General features: G+C 36.6%; 1 protein-coding gene across 1 annotated transcript in view; it reads left to right on the forward strand.

Moving 5' to 3' along the window:
• Positions 1 to 13,219, forward strand: part of HSD17B11 (hydroxysteroid 17-beta dehydrogenase 11) — a 43,172-nt gene extending 29,953 nt beyond the window's left edge. Inside the window, exons 6-7 of the mRNA XM_077142897.1 lie at positions 6,290 to 6,406; positions 12,475 to 13,219. Coding sequence (XP_076999012.1) covers positions 6,290 to 6,406; positions 12,475 to 12,565 — 208 coding nt within the window. The 3' untranslated portion in view covers positions 12,566 to 13,219. The remainder of the gene's footprint in view (positions 1 to 6,289; positions 6,407 to 12,474) is intronic.
• The last annotated feature ends 9,663 nt before the right edge of the window (positions 13,220 to 22,882 follow it).

A 22,882-nucleotide genomic window follows, 5' to 3' on the forward strand; every position in this document is an offset into this window, starting at 1 on the left:
GAGGCAGTCCAGCCTTTGTAGAAACACAGCCACAAAAACATATGTTTCCTTTTTTTTTTTTCTTTTTCTGTCAGCCCTGCCCCCTCGGCTCCAGGGCAAAAATCAGCGACATCCGCTTTGACCAGGTTCACCTGAGCTGGGTGCCTATTTTTAGTAGTCAGAACTTGTTAATTAATTCCACAATTGGCATTTAGTTGGGCTCAGCCCCTGCTGCTGGTAAATTCCTTTTCCTGTCCCCTCGGGGAAGCAGCCCATGGGGGAGGGACACCTGCCACCGCGGCTTGGGAAACTCACAGTTCTTGGGGGTCTCGCAGTCAGTCTAGCTGGTCCAGACTGGGGTACACTGTGTGTCTGGTCACTGATGTGGCCCATGAGCTGTTCTGTACTGTTTCTGGTTATTTAGTAGTTTTTCTGGACGATGAACTAAAATTCACACATTGTTAAGCCGCCATCTTGGCCTGGAAGTCAGCACATAAACTTTTAATCAGTTTTTTTTCCTGAGAATGATCATTCTTAACATGTACATCAAATATTTCATGCTACCCTTGCACCCTCCTATGTATAACTGTAAGCAAATTAGGAATAATATAGAGAAAAGGCCCATCATAAATGTTATTCTTCTGGAGATAACCACTTTTTAAAAAAAATTATAGATTTCCACTTATAGCTTTCCAGTTTAGCATGCTAGACTTCTATAAATTAATGCATTTCTTTTTCCCATACATGGAAGCATATTAAACTACTTTGTCAACTCTCTTTTTAACATAATAATATGCTTTTATAAGTTTTCCCTGTCTACCCTCTTCTCTTTATTGTCGGCCTAACAGTCTTTGGGTGTGCATCTTCTCTGTTGATGGATGTTTAGATCCCTAGCCTTCCGTTTTTAATCATTGCATATCCTCTGTGTGTGTGTGTGCATGTATACATGTATGTGGGTATGTTTATATGTATATATATAATCATTGCACAGTTTTCCAACCATGGAAGCCTAGTTTCTTTGGAAAGCAATTGCTAGATCAAAGGGTAGGAATATCAGATTGCCCTCCTGAAGGAAGGATTGTCCCAATTTATTCTCCCAACAACAGTGTATAAAGGGTCCATTCTCCTCACCTTTGCTGGTTTTAAATATTAGCATATTTTTAATCTTTTCCAATATGATAGGAAATAAATAGTACTTCTGTGTTATTTTAATGAGTTTTTTGTTATTAAAATACTGAGATAGGAGGGTGCAAGGGTAGTTCAGTGGTAGAATTCTCACCTGCCATGTGGGAGACCTGGCTTTGATAGCCAGCCCATGCACTTCCCCGAAAAAGCAAACAAGCAAGCAAAGAAAGAAAGAAACAAACGAACAAAAATTCAACAGATGGTGCTGCAATATCAGAATACTCACATGGAAAAGGAGTGAAATGTGACCCCCACTATATGGCATACAAAAAAAAATGCTGAAAACAATATTTTCATATTTAATAAGTCCTACTCTTCACTACTCCAGTCTGCTTACAGAAATCAGACTGCTTTGAATTTCTACAGTAAATTGCAGAATGTTTCTATTTGTATTTTGAGGTTAACATTTTCCTGTTTCCAAGCTTATTCATCCTTTCACATATATACTTTTGTTAATATATTTCACACTCACTACCAAAGGGTCAATTTTTTTTAAAGTGGTATTTACTCCCCAGCTCTTTCTAATATGATGAGAATCATGTACATAGTGTCTTAGAAAAACCAATATTAGTTTATTGCTTAAGACCAAATTTTTCTTTTTGTTTCTTTAATCGTAAGTATCTGTACATTCTCATTATTTTTGCTTGTTTGTTGTAATTTTTATTGTGGTAACATGCATCACAAAATTTCCCATTGTAACCATTTTTTAGGAGTATATTTCAGTGGCATTAATTACACTCACCTTGTTTTGCCATTACCTCCATCCATTACCAAAACTTTTTCATCATGCATGGTATCATAAAAAGAAGATGAATCATGTAAGAAGGTTACATTAGCACCGTGTGTGGTATAACCTTATGAAATGTTTATCTGTCCATTTTCCCACTTAACCATCACATCGCTAGTGGAGTGCTGAAGCTGGCTTGTGCTCATCCAGTGTGTTAAAAAGATCAAGAGAACTAAGAAAAGTTCAGTAGATACAGCACCAGTGAGTTAGCATGAGTTGGGCCACAGTGTGAGCGAGGGAGTATGCTATACTATCTACACAGGTGTTTATGAGCTTTCATGGAGCATGGGAATATTTGAATCTGCCAACAATGTACTGCAAAATGAATTTCTCTCTGAATACTTTTCATAGGTACAAGCACCCTTCAGTTTCTGTATCCTCTTCAACATCCATAACTAACTGCTTAATCCACAGACTAAGGGACCACCTGATCTTCTTCAGGCTTCCACTGCTTTTTATTATTTTCTTTTTAATGCAGTTTTATTGAGATATATCCACACACTTCCATTGCTTTTGAGTTTTGCCTCCATCGGGCCAAAGCCATCACTTTCATTATTATAATTCCTCTCTTGTCCCATGCCTGAGCTTTTCATATGTAATACTCTTGCTTCAGGGTGAATATAGCTTTCTAATAAATACTAATGTATTCTGAGAATGAAAGATTGTATTGTATATATATATATATATTTATTTATTAATCAAAAAAAAGAAAAGAAATTAACACAACATTTAGAAATCATTCCTTTCTACACATGCACTCAGTAATTCTTAGTATCATCACATAGATGTATGATCATCCTTTCTTAGTACATTTGCATCGATTTAGGAAAAGAACTAGCAAAACAGCAGAAAAAGATATAGAATGTTAATATAGAGAAGAGAATTAAAATAATAATACTAATAAAAAATATATATATATATATAAAAAGGAAAAAGGAAAAAACAAAAACAAAAGATACAAACAAACAAACAAAAAACCATATTTCAGGTGCAGCTTCATTCAGTGTTCCAACATAGTTATATTACACTTAGGTATTATTGTGCTGTCCATTTTTGAGTTTTTGTATCTAGTCCTGTTGCACAGTCTGTATCTCTTCAGCTCCAATTACCTATTATCTTACCCTGTTTCTAACTCCTGCCAGTCTCTGTTACCAATGATATATTCCAAGCTGATTCTCGAATGTCGGTTCACATCAGTGGGACCATACAGTATTTGTCCTTTAGTTTTTGGCTAGACTCACTCAGCATAATGTTCTCTAGGTCCATCCATGTTATTACATGCTTCATAAGTTTAGTCTGTCTTAAAGCTGCATAATATTCCATCGTAGGTATACGCCACAGTTTGTTTAGCCACTTGTCTGTTGATGGACATTTTGGCTGTTTCCATCTCTTTGCAATTGTAGATAATGCTGCTATAAACACTGGTGTGCAAATGTCCGTCTGTGTCTTTGCCCTTAAGTCCTTTGAGTAGATTCCTAGCAGTGGTATTGCTGGGTCGTAATCCATTCTGCCATTCTATGTCTTTTGATTGGGAAATTCAGTCCATTAACTTTTAGTGTTATTACTGTCTGGATAATATTTTCCTCTACCATTTTGGCTTTTGTATTATATATATCATATCTGATTTTCCTTCTTTCTACACTTTACTCCATACCTCTCTCTTCTGTCTTTTTGTATCTGACTCTAGTGCTTCCTTTAGTATTTCTTGCAGAGCTGGTCTCTTGGTCACAAATTCTCTCAGTGACTTTTTGTCTATAAATGTTTTAATTTCTCCTTCATTTTTGAAGGACAATTTTGCTGGATATAGGAGTCTTGGTTGGCAGTTTTTCTCTTTTAGTAATTTAAATATATCATCCCACTGTCTTCTAGCTTCCATGGTTTCTGCTGAGAAATCTACATATAGTCTTATTGGGTTTCCCTTGTATGTGACAGATTGTTTTTCTCTTGCTGCTTTCAAGATCCTCTCTTTTTCTTTGACCTCTGACATTCTAACTAGTAAGTGTCTTGGAGAGCGCCTATTTGGGTCTATTCTCTTTGGGGTGCGCTGCACTTCTTGGATCTGTAAATTTAGGTCTTTCATAAAAGTTGGGAAATTTTCAGTGATAATTTCTTCCATTAGTTTTTGTCCTCCTTTTCCCTTCTCTTCTCCTTCTGGGACACCCACAACACGTATATTTGTGCACTTCATATTGTCATTCAGTTCCCTGATCCCCTGCTCAAGTTTTTCCATTCTTTTCCCGATAGTTTCTGTTTCTTTTTGGAATTCAGATGTTCCATCCTCCAGTTCACTAATTGTAGCTTCTGTCTCTTTAGATCTACCATTGTAGGTATCCATTGTTTTTTCCATTTTTTCTTCTTTGTCCTTCACTCCCATAAGTTCTGTGATTTGTTTTTTCAGATTTTCTATTTCTTCTTTTTGTTCAGCCCATGTCTTCTTCATGTCCTCCCTCAATTTATTGATTTGTTTTTTGAAGAGTTTTTCCATTTCTGTTCGTATATTCAGCATTAGTTGTCTCAGCTCCTGTATCTCATTTGAACTATTGGTTTGTTCCTTTGACTGGGCCATATCTTCAATTTTCCGAGCTTCATCCATTATTTTCTGCTGGTGTCTGGGCATTTGATCAGATTTCCCTGGGTGTGGGACCCAGCTGGTTGAAATGTTTTCCTGTGAAGTCTCTGGGCTCTGTTTTTCTTTTCCTGCCCAGTAGGTGGCGCTCGTGGCGCTTGTCTGTCTGCAGGGCCCACCACTAAAAGATGCTGTGGCTCCTTTAACTTGCCAATCTGAATCTCGCAGTCGGCCCGGGAAACCGCGCGTGGAGAGGGGGGTCGCCGGCCGCCGCGGCTTGGGGGAGTGCCGGTCCAAATTGCCCAGCTGGCCCGAGATGCCAAGCATGGCGGGAGGGCCCCGCTATCCAACATTCCCAGTCAGACCAGGGAGCCACGTGCGTGGAGGGGACCCCAGTCGCCAGCCGCCCCGGCCGGGAAAACGCGCACCCCTCGGGTATCTCACCGCAGCGGATTCTCCCTGCCCGTTCAGCCATTCCAGAATGGGGTATGCTGTCTTTTTGGTCTCTGTCGTGGCTCCCTGAGCTGTTTCGTATTGTTTCTGTTTCCTTAGTTGCTTTTCTGGAGGAGGAACTAAGACCCGCGCGTCTTACTAAGCCGCCATCTTCTCCGGAAGTCCCTATTGTATATTTTTAAGCTGTGTGCTCCTTCAAATATCCAATGATCATGCTCACTTTTAAACACATACTACATTTTATTTCCAAGGAACCTCATCCAGTTTTTTTCCTACACATTTAAATCCAGTCCTACACATTTAAATCCAGTCCTACACATTTAAATCTGCCTCTCCAAAACATTAACCACCCAAAACAATTCTGTGACATTAGAAAACATAATGAACATTTTTAATTACAAATTTCATATCTTTTTTTTCCCCGGGCACTAATAAAATGCTAAAAAGTCAGAACCATGTTTGGGGTGGTGAAAAGGTTTTGGTAATGGATGGTGGTGATGGTGGCCCAACATTGTGAATGTAATTAATGTCACTGAATTCTACACTAAAAATAGTTAAAATGGCAAATTATTTATTATATATGTTACCACAAAAAAAAATGTTAAAAAAATAAATCAAACCAATTTTTGTAAAACTTCTTTCTAATTTTACTTCTTCTAACACCCAGGTAACAAAGGCCACATTTTAGGGAACACTTGCTATACAGCAGTGCATGTTTCTGAGTGATTGCAGAGTGAAGATGTAACATGGAACCAGATAACAAAGCTGAAAATTAAATCGTGACCTAATATAAGGGTTCCGTATGGAGATGAAGGACCTAGAGCTGCGCATATCTATGATATTTTAATTCTTTTGGCACATTAGAAATTGTCCATTAGAAAGTCTTGGTATAGAATAAAACAGGTGCAATGGTATCTGACTTTTTTCCCAAGACTTCTGAAGGTGTGAAAGTGAATGTTTCAATACCAATCCAGCTAACTTATTTTTGCGTCTATAATTCTCATTTTTAATGTAGAGAATACAGTTATCTCCTCGATGGGGTTGCTGTCTAATTTCAACAGAATGTTGAAGAACGCATAGAATGTGTACAATGCCTAGTATAGTATAATACATAATAAACAATCCATAATTATTTGTTAATTAATGGTAATAATAATAATGGTAAAGCAATTATCATTTATTGAACCCCTGCAATGAGCTAGACACCGAAGTCAGTTATGTTATGATCTTTATGGTAATTTAGCTTAAACATTCAGCCCTAAACTAAGGCTGAAGCCTCTGTGAAATGTTTTGTTTTTGAAGCTTGCCTCTGATTTCAGTTTGGGACAGAACTTGGAACCTGAGGAAGTGGTAAACAAACTCATGGCTGGGATCTTGACTGAGCAAAAACTGATTTTTGTTCCATCTTCTTTACGTTTTCTCATATTAATGGAAAGGTAAGTGACAGTCATGTTTTTCAGCATTAGCAATTAAGATTTGTTTAGGACATGTTTGATTTGTTTTGTTTTTTAGGATATATTTTTAGTCAGATTTAAATCAGATAGTTGATAAAGTACAACTGTTTAAATGGAACTAAGTTAATAATAGGCTTTTAGAACTGAGACATTTTTAAAACCACGTGTTAATCATTGAAGCAAGATTGATATAGCTTTGGCGTAGATGAACTGGATCATTTTCACACGTATTTAAGTGTTGTTGTTTTTTTTAAGGAAGATATTTATTTATATCTGGAGGTCTTGTTTTATAAATTAATGAATATGGAGAAATGTGTTTTTAAGCATTTTTATATAATGGAATCATAGGGCAGCAACCTTAGAGGGGACCACAATTAGGTTTTAATTTAAATATATATCAGATAATTAACATTTTATTTTGTGCAAAGTCATACTGAAGCTTAGGAATTGCTCAATTATCTTTATCATTTTAGTGATCCTTTAGTCTTGCTACTTCAGATATGGGTTATGGACCAGCATTAATGCTGTAACAGCTCACCTGGGAGCTGTTAAAAATACAAGACTCTTGGGTTCCACACTGGATCTCCTGAATCTTAATAAGATCACTAGATGACTTGTATGCACACACAATTTTTAAAAATTTATTTTACTTATTAAACATGCCACCATACAAACACATTCTTACCATATGATCACTCCATTCTACATATCTAATCAATAATTCACAATATCATCACATAGTTGTATATTCATCATCATGATCATTTCTTAGAGCATTTGTTTCAATTAAGAATAAGCAATAAAAAGAAAACAAAAAAATTCATTCATACCATACCCCTTACCCCTCCCTTTCATTGATCACTAGCATTTCAATCTAAATTTATTTTAACATTTTGTCCCCCCATTATTTATTTTTAATCCGTATGTTTTACTCGTCTGTCAAAAAGGTAGATAAAAGGAACAACAGACACAAAGTTTTCACAATCACACAGTCACATTGTGAAAGCTATATCATTATACAATCATCTTCAAGAAACATGGCTACTGGAACACAGCTCTACATTTTCAGGCAGTTCCCTCCAGCCTCTCCATCACACCTTAACTAAAAAAGGTGATGTCTATTTAATGCATAAGAATAACCTCCAGATAACCTCTCGATTCTGGAATCTCTCAGCCATTGACAATTTATTTTGTCTCATTTCACTCTTCCCCCTTTTGGTTGAGAAGGTTTTCTCAATCCCTTGGTGCTGAGTCCCAGCTCATTCTAGGATTTCTGTCCCACGTTGCCAGGAAGGTCCATACCCCTGGGAGTCATGTCCCATATAGACAGGGGAAGGGTGGTGAGTTTGCTTGTCATGTTGGCTGAGAGAGAGAGGCCACATCTGAGCCACAAAAGAGGTCCTCTGGGGGTGACTCTTAGGCATTATTTTAAGGTGGTTTAGTCTGTCCTTTGTGGGGTTAAGTTTCATGTGAACAAACCCCAAGATTGGGGGCTCAGCCTATTGCTTTGGTTGTCCCCACTGCTTGTGAGAATATCAAGAATTCTCCACCTGGGGAAGTTGAATTTTCCCCTGTTCTCACCATTCCCCAAAGGGGACTTTGCAAATACTTTTTTACTCACTGTTCAAATCACTCTGGGATTTATCAGGGCATCACTCTGGACACACCTACAAAATCTCATGCCCTACTCAAGATTCCACATACTTATGGTGTTCAATTAAGCTGTCCACATAAGTTATATTCGGAAATGCACTAGTCAAAAAAATATATAAATTTTGCACCAAATAAATGTTTTTTTGCTTTAGTGTCACACATAAGCTAAAGTTTTAAAATATTAATTACCATCTATTTTCAACACCCTGCAGGATTAACATTCCTTTGTTCTTCCTCATGCAAAAACATTTTTAAATTTGTACATTTAATCACTATCATTATACACGCTAGGCATTCCTAGATTATACCATCTCAGTCTTTATCGTATATCTTTCCTTCTGATTTCATTTGTGCCCCCAGGCCTGCACATTACAATTTTGAGAAGCATTTCCTTAAAGCAGTAGCTCTCAGTTTTGATTTATGTTGGAATTTATGCTTGAGGTTTAAAAATACTAATGCCTGAGACCTGTACTCCAGGATTCTGATTTAATTGGTCTAAAGTGTAGCCTGGACTTTGCAAGATTTAACAACTCTCCAGGTGATTCTCAAGTACAGCCAAGATGGAAAACCAAAAGTTTAAAGAATACTGTATCATAATATACTTCTTATTACTCACCTGGGAAAGCTGTATGGCTGTGAGGCTGCTCATGTAATGAGGGGAATGGAAAGGGAAAACTTAGGTCAACTGGGAGAAAAACTTTCTTGCTGCCTGTCCCCATAATCAGGCCTTTCCAACTGTCAGGGGTCTCAGGATTACTTGGGATGTCTATTTAAAAAGTAGATTCCTGGATTTCACCTATAGTTATTTTTAAAAGCAATTTTATTGAGATATACTCACATACCACACAATCTAAACAAAGTATACAACCAATGGCTCACAGTATCACCACCACATAATTGTGCATTCATCACCACAATCTATTTTAGAAAATTTTCATTACTCAAACAAACAAAGAAACAAAATATCTGATACCTCCTAACCCTCCCTGTTATGGTGTGGTACATTTGCTACTTCGATGAATGAATATTAAAATACTGCTGTTAATTATAGTCCATAGTTTGCAATAGGTGAATTTTCCCCATATTCCACTCTGTTATTAATTCCTTGTAATAGTGGCATACATTTGTTCTAGTTCATGAAAGAACATTTTTATATGTATATTATTAATCACAGTCTGCTACAGGGTTTGCTGTGTTATGCAATCCAATGTTTCATCCTCTAGCTTTCCTTCTAGTGACATACATGCTCCAAACTTCCCTTTCAGCCACAACCACACACATAATTCACCGGTGTTAATTGCACTCACCATAATGTGCTGCCAACACACACACTATTTGGCAGTAGGAAGGAACGAAGTCCTCAAGCGTGTGACAACATGGATAAACTTTGAGGGCATTATGTTGAGTGAAATAAATCAGACACAAAAAGACAAATAGTGTATGATCTTATTAATATGAACTAATTATAATAAGTATACTCATAGAGTTAAAATCTATAATATAGTTACCAGGTCTTAGAATGAAGGTAGAAAATAGGGAGCAGATGGTTAATGTGTGCAGAGTTGTTAACTAGGTTGAGTTTAAATGTTTGGAAATGTATAGGTTTTTTTTAAATCATTTTAACCATTTTTAAGTGTACAATTCAGCAGCATTGATTACATCTACAATTATGTACAATCATCACTATTGTAATAACAGAAACTCTGTACCTATTAAGCAATAACTGCCTATTCACCTTTCCCCTAATCCCTAGTAACCTCTCATTTACTTTTCGTCTCTATGAATTTCCCTATTCTAGATATTTCCTGTAAGTGGAATCATACAAGAGTTGTCTTTTTTTTTCCTGGCTTATTTCACTTAGCATAATATTTTCAAGGTTTATCCATGTTGTTGCATGTATCAGAACTGTATTCCTTTTAATTGCTGAATAATATTTCCATTGTATAGATATAACACATTTTGTTTATTCATTTAGCTGTTGGTGGACACTTGGATTGTTTACAGCTTTGGCTCTTGTGAATAATGCTGCTATGATCATTGGTTTACAAATGCTGTTTGAGTCCCTGTGTTAGGTTCTTTGGAGTATACACCTAGGAGTGAAAATGCTAAGTCTTAGGATAATTCTATGTTTAACTTTTTTGAGGAACTGCCAAACTGTTTTTCACTGCAGCTATTCCATGTTACACTCTTAATCGCAATGCACAAAGATTCCAATTTCTTCACAATCTCCCCAACATTTTCACATATTTGTTTGTTTTTTCTTATAATGGTCATTCTAGTGGGTATGAAGTGTCATCTCACTGTGGTCTTGACTTATATTTCTCTAATAGCTAATAATGTTGAGCATCTTTTCATATGCTTATTGGACATTTGTATATCTTCTTCAGAGAAATGTCTATTCAGGTCTTTTGCCCATTTTTTTTAATTGAGTTGTCTTTTTGGTGTTGACTTATAGGAGTTCTTTATATATTGGATTTCAAACTCTTGCCAGATATATAATGTGCATATATCTGTGCATTGTGTTTCATGCACAAAAGTCTTTATTTGATGAAGTCCAGTTTATCTATTTTTTCTTTCGTTGCTGGTGCTTTTTGTGTCATTTGTAAGAATCCATTGCTAAATCCAAGGTGAAGACTTACTCCTGTTTTGTTCTGAGTTTTATAGTTTTGCTCTTATATTCAGATGGTTCATCCATTTTAAGTTGATTTTTCTGTGTGGTGTGAGATAGGGATCCAACTACTTTTTTTTTTTTTGCATGTGGAAACCCTGTTGTCCTGGAATCATTTATTGAAGAGACTGTTATTTCCTCACTGAATGGACTTAGTGCCCTTGTTGAAAATCAGTTGGCCATATAGATGCATGGGTTTATTTCTGAGCTCTCAATTCTATTCCATTGGTCTGTCACCTGTAGATATTTTAACGTAAGATATTTGAGTTGGAACTCAGAGATCTGTGTTTTACCACACTACTTATATCAGCAGTTGGTCCAAAGATCATACTTTGAGAATTCCTATGCTAGAGACTGAACAAAATTCGGGTAACCAAAAGCATAAGTGACATGTGTAAGGTTTATAATCCCTTCTGCTAGAAACTAAGGTTGAACATACCTTGAAAGATTAGAGTCTCCTAAAACTCAAAGATCTCCTTGGTGAATAAATAGTTAAAATCTGTGAAGTGTTTGTCTTGTATTTAGCCCACAATATAGTAAGCACACAGTAATAACAGTCCACTAGAATATAACCCTATGAGGAAAGGAATTTTGCCTGTTTCTCATGACTGTATCCTCTGTACTTTGAAAAATAACATATAAGATGCATCAAAATGCTTGTTGATTGAATAAATTAATGATTTTATAGCCCTTCAACAGAGAGATTCGAAGTTTATGCTGTGGAACCAGATGAAGCTATGTGTGATTTGCTAACAAAACAAGCAAGGATAAGTTATTTAGCCTCTTTATAGCTCAGTTTCTCCCTCTGTAATGTGGAGACAATGATAGGACTTTATAGGGCTGTGAGGAATAAATAAAATGATGCATTTAAAGTTCTGAGTACACTCTGAGTGCTCAATGCATGTTATATATTACTATTAATTACCACTATGATCATTATAATTACTACTGTCATCGTTGCCCTGATTTTCCTTTGACTATGAATTTCAGTGCTCAGTATACAAACTCTATTTAATGTTATCTAGGCATACCTCTGTGTAGTTAAACTGACTTATGTATTCTGTTTAGTTTCTTTCAGACCCATTGGAATGTGACAAATTCTTAAATATTCTTAAGTATAAGTTTGGAAAAAAGATTAGACACACTACATGTCCTTCACTGTTCAGTGCATTTTCTATTAACACATTGATTCCTTCCAAGAACACTGTGGGATGGATATTAATTTTCCCATTTATATGTGAGGAATTTTAACTCAAAAGACTGAAAACTTGTTCTGCTTTATACTTAAGACCAAGTGCATGTCTCCATTTTCTTATAGCAATTCTAAGTCCCTAATCTTTTATTAGAATGTTTTAATAATATTCTGATTATAAAGTCAGCTCCTGTTCTCCCTTCCTTGTCAGTATCAGAGTTCTTTTTTATAGCCTTTAGTATCTCAGCAATGCAGTTCTGTATACCTCTTTTCTTAGATCTTTTGGAAAATATAGGAATATATGTATTTCAAAACTGAATACTTCTGGTCACTCCTGTCCTAAAAAAGGCTAAACTTCCTTTGAAAACAGAAGTGAATTTAAAGCAGTGGAAAGAATATAGTAGCAACTCTTAAAGTTCTTGATCTTGTTTAAGATGAGCATGAACATAATTCACGATAAATTAAATATAAGATTTTAAAAGAAGACACTTTCCAAATGCACTTAATTTCCTAATTGTTTTCATATTTTTTTTTCAGGATACTTCCTGAGCGTTTCCTGGCAATTTTAAAACAAAAAATCAATATTAAGTTTGATGCAGTCATTGGATATAAAGCTAAAGAAAAATAAGTACCTGATTTTCTTGAGAACTAATTGGCACCAGGTTTGAGTTGATTTCATCTAATATTAATCAGAATTTTAATCCATTTGGACTTTTGCTTTTCTTTTCTTAGTTATCCATTTTATTCTTCAATAACATCTTTCAAGGCTCTAATAGTCTTCATTTATCAATCCATTAGCTAAAAGCTGATTTTATGTTATATAAAGAGAGAAGTACCTTGGGAGTGGATCTTGTGAGAAGTGAAAATAACAAGAATAATTTTATAGTCATTCTAAAGATTTGTAGATTATCTGAACGCTGCAAAATTTGTTCAATAACTGTTCATTTGTTGAGCTTTTCTTAATTTTTAATTACACTTATATTTTGTATAATTCACTTCTTTTCTATTTTATATAATCAGAAATTTCAGACTCTCTGATTAAAATAAAGGATTGTATCTAGAGGCATTTCACAATAAATTCCATGTGATGTAATAGCTCTTGATCATTTCATCCTATGTATTGCCATTCTGTTTCCTGAGAGATACTCATATTCCAGTGCCAATAATTTCAATACAAGGAAACTAGAAATGAACCTGATTTACAAGTATAAAAGCATCACTGAGATTTGAGTCAAAGAATGTACCCTTAAATGGCAACACTAATAAATGGATCAAAGTCAAACCTTTTGTTTCCATCTTTTTATTTTGAACAGAGCATGTTTTAATCTTCAAATTAAATCAATCTAATCTAGTCTAACTAGTGGACTTTTTTTTTTACATGCCTGGATGTTTCTTGAATGCTATGCTACAGTGAATTAGGACCAAAAGATTAGACCTACAAATTGAAAATAAGCAGACTTGTTTGGTTTCTATTAAATAAAAATATTTTCAAGAGTATGCCAGATGCATACACACAAAGTAAAGAACTTTGATCTTTATATTAAAAAGTTTATACTCACTAAAAATATAAGGCAGAATCACCAACCCCTGTGAATGAGCTATGTCTAGGTTAGGAAAGTTCAGGGTAAAAGATTCTGATCTAGATTCTAAGTAGAAACTAATATTTATTTGATATGTCATGCACTACCCCAAATAGTTGGCTTATATAGGCCCATTCAGTGAATTAAATACTCATCGGTTCCACTTAATAAGGATAGTATGAGGATCTGATTAAGGAGGGTTATACCAAAGATTCTGTACAATATAAGAAAATTTCCCAGAGGGCATCATTCCTGCAATAAATTTTTTTGTTTCCCATCAACTGCATTCTTCTAACACAGATAATCTGAATACACTGGCTGTTTGACTACATTCTGCAGTTAGTTGATATAAATACATATCTGAATTTTAAAATTTTTCGAAATGTCATTTTATTTGAATAATATAACTTGGATTCCTTTCCATAAATCAGCCACACATAAGTAGCACTCTAGGGTTGTTTGGGAATGTATCCCATTCAAATCCCCACAGAGTTCATAGATTTCCCTAAACATCTCTCATCTTACCAAAGAATGACACAGAAAGGTGGAAAGTCTGTTACAATCAATTTTGAACACATTTTGAAACAGACTAAACTGTTAATTCTTTTGATTTCGTTGTGCCTGTCCCAGCTTCCCAACCACCTGACAGTTAAAAAGCTAGAAGAAAGCCTTTAGTGAGTAATCTTAAAAGTAATTAAGCCTTTAAGATTGCTCAGCCACACCCCATGCACCCAAACCCCACCACCCACTCCCATTCCCCGCGCTCCAGGTGCCCCTACACCACCAGCCCACAGTGCACGTCCCTGCTCCATACCCCCACCCCAAGTACATCCCAACCCACCTCTCCTGCACCCCTCCCAAGTGTTACCTCCCCCTCCGTGACCCTGCTCCCTGCTCCCTGCAGGCTGTTGCCAGCACATAAAGGCTGTGGGCATTAAGTTCAATACCTAGGCTACTCCTAACCCCCTGCCCATTGTGTTGCACACCTTCAACCCCCACCCCCACCCCTGAGCTCAGCACATCAGGTACTTATTTTTCTTTAGCTTTATATCCAATGACTGCATCAAACTTAATATTGATTTTTTGTTTTAAAATTGCCAGGAAACGCTCAGGAAGTATCCTGAAAAAAAAATATGAAAACAATTAGGAAATTAAGTGCATTTGGAAAGTGTCTTCTTTTAAAATCTTATATTTAATTTATCGTGAATTATGTTCATGCTCATCTTAAACACTCCTAGAATCACGCATGTGCGTGGGCCCCCAACCGGGTTATTCAGCTCTAGGAAGCTCATTTTACTGCACTTCTAGGACCACGCATGCATAGGGCTCTCAGCCAAAGTTCCCAGCTCTGAGAAAGTGCTAACCTGTGCAGCTGGGTCACATCTGCCCCCAATCCATGAAGGCATAACACCGACCTGCTGCCACAACTCTCCACAAGCTCACAAAGGGGCAGATGCCTTAGATCAGTGCACACCAGGGTTATGACCCCCAGACTGGTGCACCTGCACAGCTACATCATCTGTAGCCACTGGGAACCCTCATTCACAACATCAGCTTAATATCCCCAACTGTGCTTATACCTGCCCCGAAACAAATCACTGCACTGTGTACCCCACCCCATACCCAGCTCCCTGCTGTACAACCATCCCACAAACACAAGACCTTAGACTACTGAAAGAAATCAACTCCCAAAGTAAATCAATCAAGATATTTACATGCCACAAAGACAGCAGAAGATCTCTAAGCTTATCACAATGCAGACATATAGCCTTGCCTAATGACCAAATTAAAACACCAGAGGAGACGCAGACATAGGAACAATTAATCAAAGATGTTCATACAACTCTAACAAAATAAGCAAGACGGCAAATGACATAAAGGAGATCAAGAAGACAGTAGAAGAGCATAAAGAGGAATTTGAAAGAATAAATAGAAAAATAATGGATATCACAGAGATTAAAGACTCTGTTGACCAAATAAAAACATACTAGAGGCACACCACACCAGATTTGAAGAGACAGAAGAAAGAATAAGTGACACAGAGGACAAGATAACTGACTTCGAAGACTCAAAGCAGCAAATGGCAAAAAAAGATGGAAAGATTTCAATTGGATCTCAGGAAAATGATAGACAGAACAAAATGCATAAATATAAGAATCATTGGTGTCCCAGAAGGAGAAGAGAGGAGTAAAGGGCTAGGAAGAGTAGTTTAGGATATAGTGGGGGAAAACTTCCTAACACTTATAAAGGACATAAATATAAAAGTAAAAGCCCAATGAAGTCCAAACAGAATAAATCCAAATCGGCCTTCCCCAAGACACATACTAATCAGTCTGTCAAATGTTGAAGAGAAGCAGAAAATCCTGAAAGCAGCAAGAGAAAACAATCTACTACATACAAGGGAAACCAAATAAGACTGAGTTCAGACTACTCAACTAGCACCATGGAGGTGAGAAGGCAGTGATATGATATATTGAAGATTCTGAAAAGAAAAACTTCCAGTTAAGAATTCTGTACCCAGCCAAATTTGTCCTTCAGAACTGAGGGGGAGATTAAAGTTTTCACAAAGAAGTCCGGAAAGGATTTGTCAAAAAGAGACCAGCCCTACAAGAAGTCCTAAAAGATGTTCTGTTGGCTGAAAAAAAAAGACAGGAGAGGGAGGTCTGGAGGAGGACACAGAATTGAAGATTACCACTAAGGGTAATTTAAATAATACAAAGAGAAAGAGGGAAAAGAATATATAGATCTGACAAATAAAATAAAAAAGATAAGATGGTAGAATCAAGAAACGCCTTTTTAGTAATAACTTTGAAAGTTAATGGACTAAAACTTACCAATTAAAAGACACAATTGGCAGAATGAATTAAGAAACATAATCCAGCTATATGCTCCTTACAAGAGATTCATTTTAGACACAAGGATGCAAATAGATTGAAAGTGAAAAGATGGAAAAAGATTTTCCACACAAATTGTAACAAAAGAAAGCAGGAGTAACTATACTAAGATCAGACAAAATAGACTTTAAATGTAAAGACATCATAAGAGACAAGGAAGGATACTATATACTAATTAAAGGGTCAGTTCACCAGGAAAATATAACAAATATAAATGTTTATGCACCCAATCAAAGAGCATGAAAGTACATGAGATACACATTGGCAAAACTGAAGGGAGTAATAGATGTTTCAACAATAATAGTAGGAGACTTCAATACACCGCACTCCTCTAAAGATAGAACAACCAGACAGCAGATCAACAAGGAAATAGAGAAGTAAATAACTTGATAAACAGACATATTTAAGTCATTGCAACCCAAAACACAAGGATATACATTCTTCTCTAGGGTTCATAAACATTCTCCAGGGTAGATCATATGCTGGACCACAAAACAGGTCTTTATAAATTTACAAACATTGAAATTATTCAAAGCACTTTCTCTGATCACAATGGGATGAAGCTGGATCTCAATAACCACCAAAGAATGAGAACATTCCCAAATATGGAGATTAAATAACACACTATTAAACAACCAGTGGGTCAAAGAAGAAGTTGCTAGAGAAATCAGTAGCTATCTGGAGATGAATGAAAATGAGAATGCAACTTATCAGAATTTATGGAATATGGCAAAGGCTGTGTTCAGAAGGGAATTTATTGCCCTAAATGCCTATATTAAAAAACAAGAAAGGGCAAAAATGGAGGACTTAATGGCACACCTGGAGGAACTTGAGAAAGAACAGCAAAGTAACACCAAAGCAAATAGAAGAAGAGAAATAACAAAGATTAAAGAGATAAATGAATGGGAGAACAAAAGAACAATAGAAAGAATCAATAAAACCAAAAGTTGATTCTTTGAGAAAATCAATAAAATTGATGGGCTGCTAACGAGACCGAAAAAGAAAAGAGAGAGGATGCAAATAAACAAAATCAGAAATGAGAAGGGATGCATTATCACAGACCTTGGAGAAATAAAAGAAATAATAAAAGGATACCATGACCAACTGTATGCCACCAAACTATGCAACTTAGATGAAATGGACAAATTCCTGGAGACACACAAACACACTACATTGACTCAGGAAGAAATAGAAGATCTCAACAAACTAATCACAAGCAAAGACATCCAGTCAGTCATCAAAAATCCTCCTACAAAGAAAAGCCCAGGGTCTGATGGCTTTTACAGGGAAATTTTATCAAACATTCCAAAAGAACTAATACCAATCCTGCTCAAACTTTTCCAAAAATTGAGGAAAAAGGCACTCTAACAAACTCATTTTATGAAGCTAATATTTTAATACCAAAGTGGGTTAAAATGCTATAAGAAAGGGAAACTACAGACCAATCTTTCTAATGAACATAGATGCAAAAATTCTTAATAAAATACTAGCAAATCGAATACAACAACACATTAAAAGAATTATACACCATGACCAAGTGGGGTTTATATCAGGAATGCAAGAATGGTTCAACACAAGAAAATCAACTAATATAATACAGTACATTAACAAATCAAAAGGGAAAAATCACATGATCATCTCGACTGATGCTGAAAAAGCATTCAACAATATCAGCATTCTTTTCTGATAAAAACACTCCAAAAGATAAGAAATCAAAGGTAACTACTTCAGTATGATAAAGGGGATATATGAAAAACTGATAGCCAGCATGGTGCTCAATGGAGCGAGACTGAAAGCTTTCCCCCTAAGATCAGGAACATGACAAGGATGCCCACTGTTACCACTATTATTCAACATTGTGCTAAAATTTCTTGCTAGAGCAATCAGGCAGAACAAAGAAATAAAAGACATCAAATTGGAAAAGAAGTAAAACTCTCATTATTTGCAGAAAATATATTATACTTGGAGGATCCTGAGAAATCTACAGCAAGGTTACTTGAGCTAATAAACAAATTCTGCAAGGTGGTGGGATATAAAATTAAGGTGCAAAAATTGGTAACATATCTATACACAACAATGACCTAGCTGAGGAGTCAATTAAGGGATAAATTCCATTAAAAATAGCAACTAAAAGAATCAAGTACTTAGGAACAAACTTAACTAGGGATGTAAAGGATTTTTACACAGAAAACTATATAACATTGTTAAAAGAAATCAAAGGGGATCTAAATAGGTGGAAAGACATTCCCTGCTCATGGATAGAAAGGCTAAATGTAATTAAGATGTCACTTCTCCCCAAATTATCTAGAGATTCAACACAGTACCAATCAAAATTCCAAACCTACTTTGAGGATTTGGAAAAGCTAACTACCAAATTCATTTGGAAGGGAGAGACCCCAAATAGCTAAAAGCATCCTAAAAAAGAAGGACAAAGAGGGAGGATTAACACACCCTATCTTTAAAACCTATTATAAAGCCACAGTGGTCAAAACAGCATGGTACTGGCACAAACATAAATTATCAACCAATGGAATCTAATCTAGAGTGCAGCAAAGGACCACCAAATCTATTGTCAACTGATTTTTGACAAGACCCCCAAATTCTCTCAACTGTGACAAAATAGTCTTCAATAATTGAGCCTGGAAGAACTGGCTATCAATAGCCAAAAGGACCCCTATCTTACATCCTACACAAAAATTAACTCAAAGTGGATCAAACACCTAAACATAAGAACTAGCACCAGAAAGCTTCTAGAAGAAGATGTAGGGAAACATCTTCAAGACCTAGTAATAGGAGGTAGCTTCCTAAACTTTAAACCCAAAGCACAGACAACAAAAGAAAAAATAGATAAATAGGAACTCTTCAAAGCCGAATGCTTCTGCACATCAAAAGACTTTGTCAAAAATGTGAAGAGGCAGCCAACTCAATGGGAAAAAATATTTGGAAATCCCATATTGGATAAAGGTTTGATTTGCTGTATATACAAGTAAATCATATAACTCAATAACAAAAGAGCAAACAACTCAATTATAAAATGGCCTAAAAATATGAATAGGCATTCTTCTGAAGAACAGATACAGATGGCTTAAAAGCACGTGAAGAGATGCTCATTTGATTGGCTACAAGGGAAATGCAGATCAAGACTACAATGAGATACCACCTATAAAAATGGTTGCTATTAAACAAATAGGAAACTGTAAATGTTGGAGAGGGTGTGGAGAAACTGGGACACTATGCACTGCTGGTGGGAGTGTATAATGGTGCAACCACTATGGAAGACTGTTTGGCGATTCCTTAGGAAATGAAATATCAAGTTGCCCTACGACCCAGCAATAGTACTCCTAGGTGTATACCCAGAAGAGCTGAAAGCAATGACACAAACAGACATTTTCACACTGATGTTCATAGCAGCATTATACACAATCAATCACCAAAAGATGGAAACAAACAAAATGCCCATCAACAGACAAGTGGATCAACAAAATATGGTATATACATATGATGAAACATTATGCTACAGTAAGACAAAATGACATTCTGAAGCACATGACAAGATGGATTGTGTTGAGGACATAATGCTGTGTGAAATTACCCAGACACAAAAGGATAGATACTTATGATTCCACTTTTATGACCAGCATAAATGTATAATCAGAGGCTTATAATACAGAATATAGGGGAGTTAAAGATACATCAATCAGGAAAGATATAGAACAGTCAGAACAGAGATACAACAATCAGAAAAGAGCAGGAGTAGCTATACTAATATCCAACAAATTAGACTTCAAATGTGAAACAATTAAAAGAGACAAAGAAGGACACTGTGCATTAATAAAAGGAACAATTCAACAAGAAGACATAACAATCATAAATATTTATGCTCTGAGCCAGAGTGTGCCAAAAAACATGAGGCAAGCACTGAAAAGAGAAATAGACACATCTACCATAATAGTTGGAGACTTCAATTCCCCACTGTCATCAATGGACACAACATCTAGACAGAGAATCAATAAAGAAACAGTGAATTTGAATAATACAATAAATGAAGTAGGCTTAACAGACATTTATAGAACACTACACCCCACAATAACAGGATACACCTTTTTCTCAAATGCTCATGGATCATTCTCAAGGATAGGCCATATGCTGAGTCACAAAGCAAGTTTACAAAAAGTTACTTTTCAGAAATAGAAAAACCAATAACCAAATTTATCTGGAAGGGCAGGGTACCCTGAATAGCTAAAAATATTCTGAGGAAGGAAAATGAAGTCGGAGGTCTCACGCTACCTGACTTTAAGGCATATTACAAAGTTACAGTGGCCAAAACAGCATGGTATTGGTATAAAGATAGACATACTGACCAATGGAATTGAATAGAGTGTTCAGATATAGACCCTCTCATGTATGGACAATTGATCTTTGATAAAGCAGCCACACAAACTCACCTGGGACAGAACAGTCTCTTCCATAAATCGTGCATAGAGAACTGGGTATCTGCATGCAAAAGAATGAAAGAGGATCCATATCTCACACCCTATAGAAAAATTAACTCAAAATGGATCAAAGACATAAACATTAGATCTGTCATGGTTAGGGACAGGTGTCAACTTGGCCAAGTTGTGGTACCTGTTTATCTGATTGGGCAAGCGCTGGCCTGTCTGTTGCAATGAGGACATTTCATAGGATTAGGTCATGATCACCTCAGCTACATCCACAGCTGAGTCCATTCGTAATCAGCCAAAGGGGAGTGTCTTCTGCAATTAGTGATGCTAAATCTAATCATGGGAAGCCTTTTAAGGAGGACTCAGAGGAGACAGGTTGCATTCCTGCTTTGGTTGGTGAGCCTCTCCTGTGGCGTTCATCCAGGCCATCCATCAGAGTCGTCGGCTTCGCAGCCTGCCCTGTGGATTTTGGAGTCTACACGTGAGACACTTTTATAAATTTTATATTTGCAAGTGTTCCCTGTTGATTCTGTTTCTCTGGAGAACCCTAACTAATACACTTGGTACCAGGAGTGGTTCTTAAGAAACAAAATCTTAAAAATGGGTTTTTATGAATGGTTTTCTACTCTGACTGGACTCAGAGACACTAAGGACTCTGATTCTCATAATCAGAATGACACTCCCAATCCATGGAGTGAGTTGGCAAAGGAGATAGTCAAAATATCATCATTCGATTCTCCTAATGCTTCGCTTGTGTGAAGACAGACACTGGGGGATAATGTTTTTGACGCCTTTACAGAGTTTTGTAGAAATAAGAGTTACAGAGATGTTGGTTGGTTGTTGTTAGATACACTGTCTACATTAAGGAGTGAAAGGGATGGGCTTAAGGCTTCAAACAAGAAGCTTAAGTGCCGTCTGAAAGATGTAGAGGTTTCTATGAGTATCCTGAAGGAAAATCTTATTTCCTGTAGCCGTAGACTTGAGATCTCTGAAAATCAGACTCAGAATCTTATTGTTAGAGTAGCAACTTTACAACGTAAACTGAAATCTCAGTCTTGCATGGTGTCTGCCATTAAAATAAGGGCATTGATTGGAAAGGAGTGGGACCCTGAAAAATGGGATGGTGACATATGGATTGATAATGATGTTGCGAGCGAGGTTGAAACCCTAGGCCATGCTGAGTCTTCTCTAGATAACCCTGTAATAGTCTGCCCTGAGGACATAGCCGCCCCACCTCCAGCCTGCCTTGAGGAATTGGCCACCCAACCTCCTCCTGAAGGGATTAGCCCTAGAGTGATTAATCCTGTTTCACCAGATGAAACTGCAAATGAAGGCCCTGAAGCAAATGGCTTGGAAGATATTTCTAATTCTTTTCATGACCCACCCCCACCATCCCTCATTTATTCTAGACCTATAACTAGACTAAACTCCCAACAGGCCCCTTAAGGTGAGGTACAAAGTATCACACATGAGGAGGTACGTTATACTGCAAAAGAACTGTGTGAGTTTTCCAATTTATATAGACAGAAATCAGGAGAATATGTGTGGCAATGGATTTTAAGAGTGTGGGATAATGGTGGGAGGAATATAAGGCTGGTTCAGGCTGAATTTATTGATATGGGCCCACTAAGCAGAGATTCTGCATTCAATGTTACAGGTAGAGCAGTTACAAAAGGTGTTAACAGCTTGTTTGGGTGGTTGGTTGAAACATGGATCAAAAGGTGGCCAACATTACCTGAGGTTGAAATGCCAGAACTGCCCTGGTATAATGTAGATGAGGGGATCCAGAGGCTTTGAGAGATTGGAATGTTAGAGTGGATTTATCATGCAAAGCCTGCTCTTACACCCCAGGAATGTCCAGAGGATACACCTTTTACCAGAACAGTGAGAAATAAGTTTGTGAGACTAGCACCATCATCCCTCAAGAGCTCTGTGGTTGCACTTCTCTGTAGGTCAGATATTACTGTAGGAACTGCTGTCACTGAGCTGGAATCCTTAAACACAATGGGGATGACAGGATTCTGAGTTG

Source organism: Tamandua tetradactyla, chromosome 24, assembly GCF_023851605.1.
Source record: "Tamandua tetradactyla isolate mTamTet1 chromosome 24, mTamTet1.pri, whole genome shotgun sequence".
NCBI classification, from domain to species: Eukaryota; Metazoa; Chordata; class Mammalia; order Pilosa; family Myrmecophagidae; genus Tamandua; species Tamandua tetradactyla.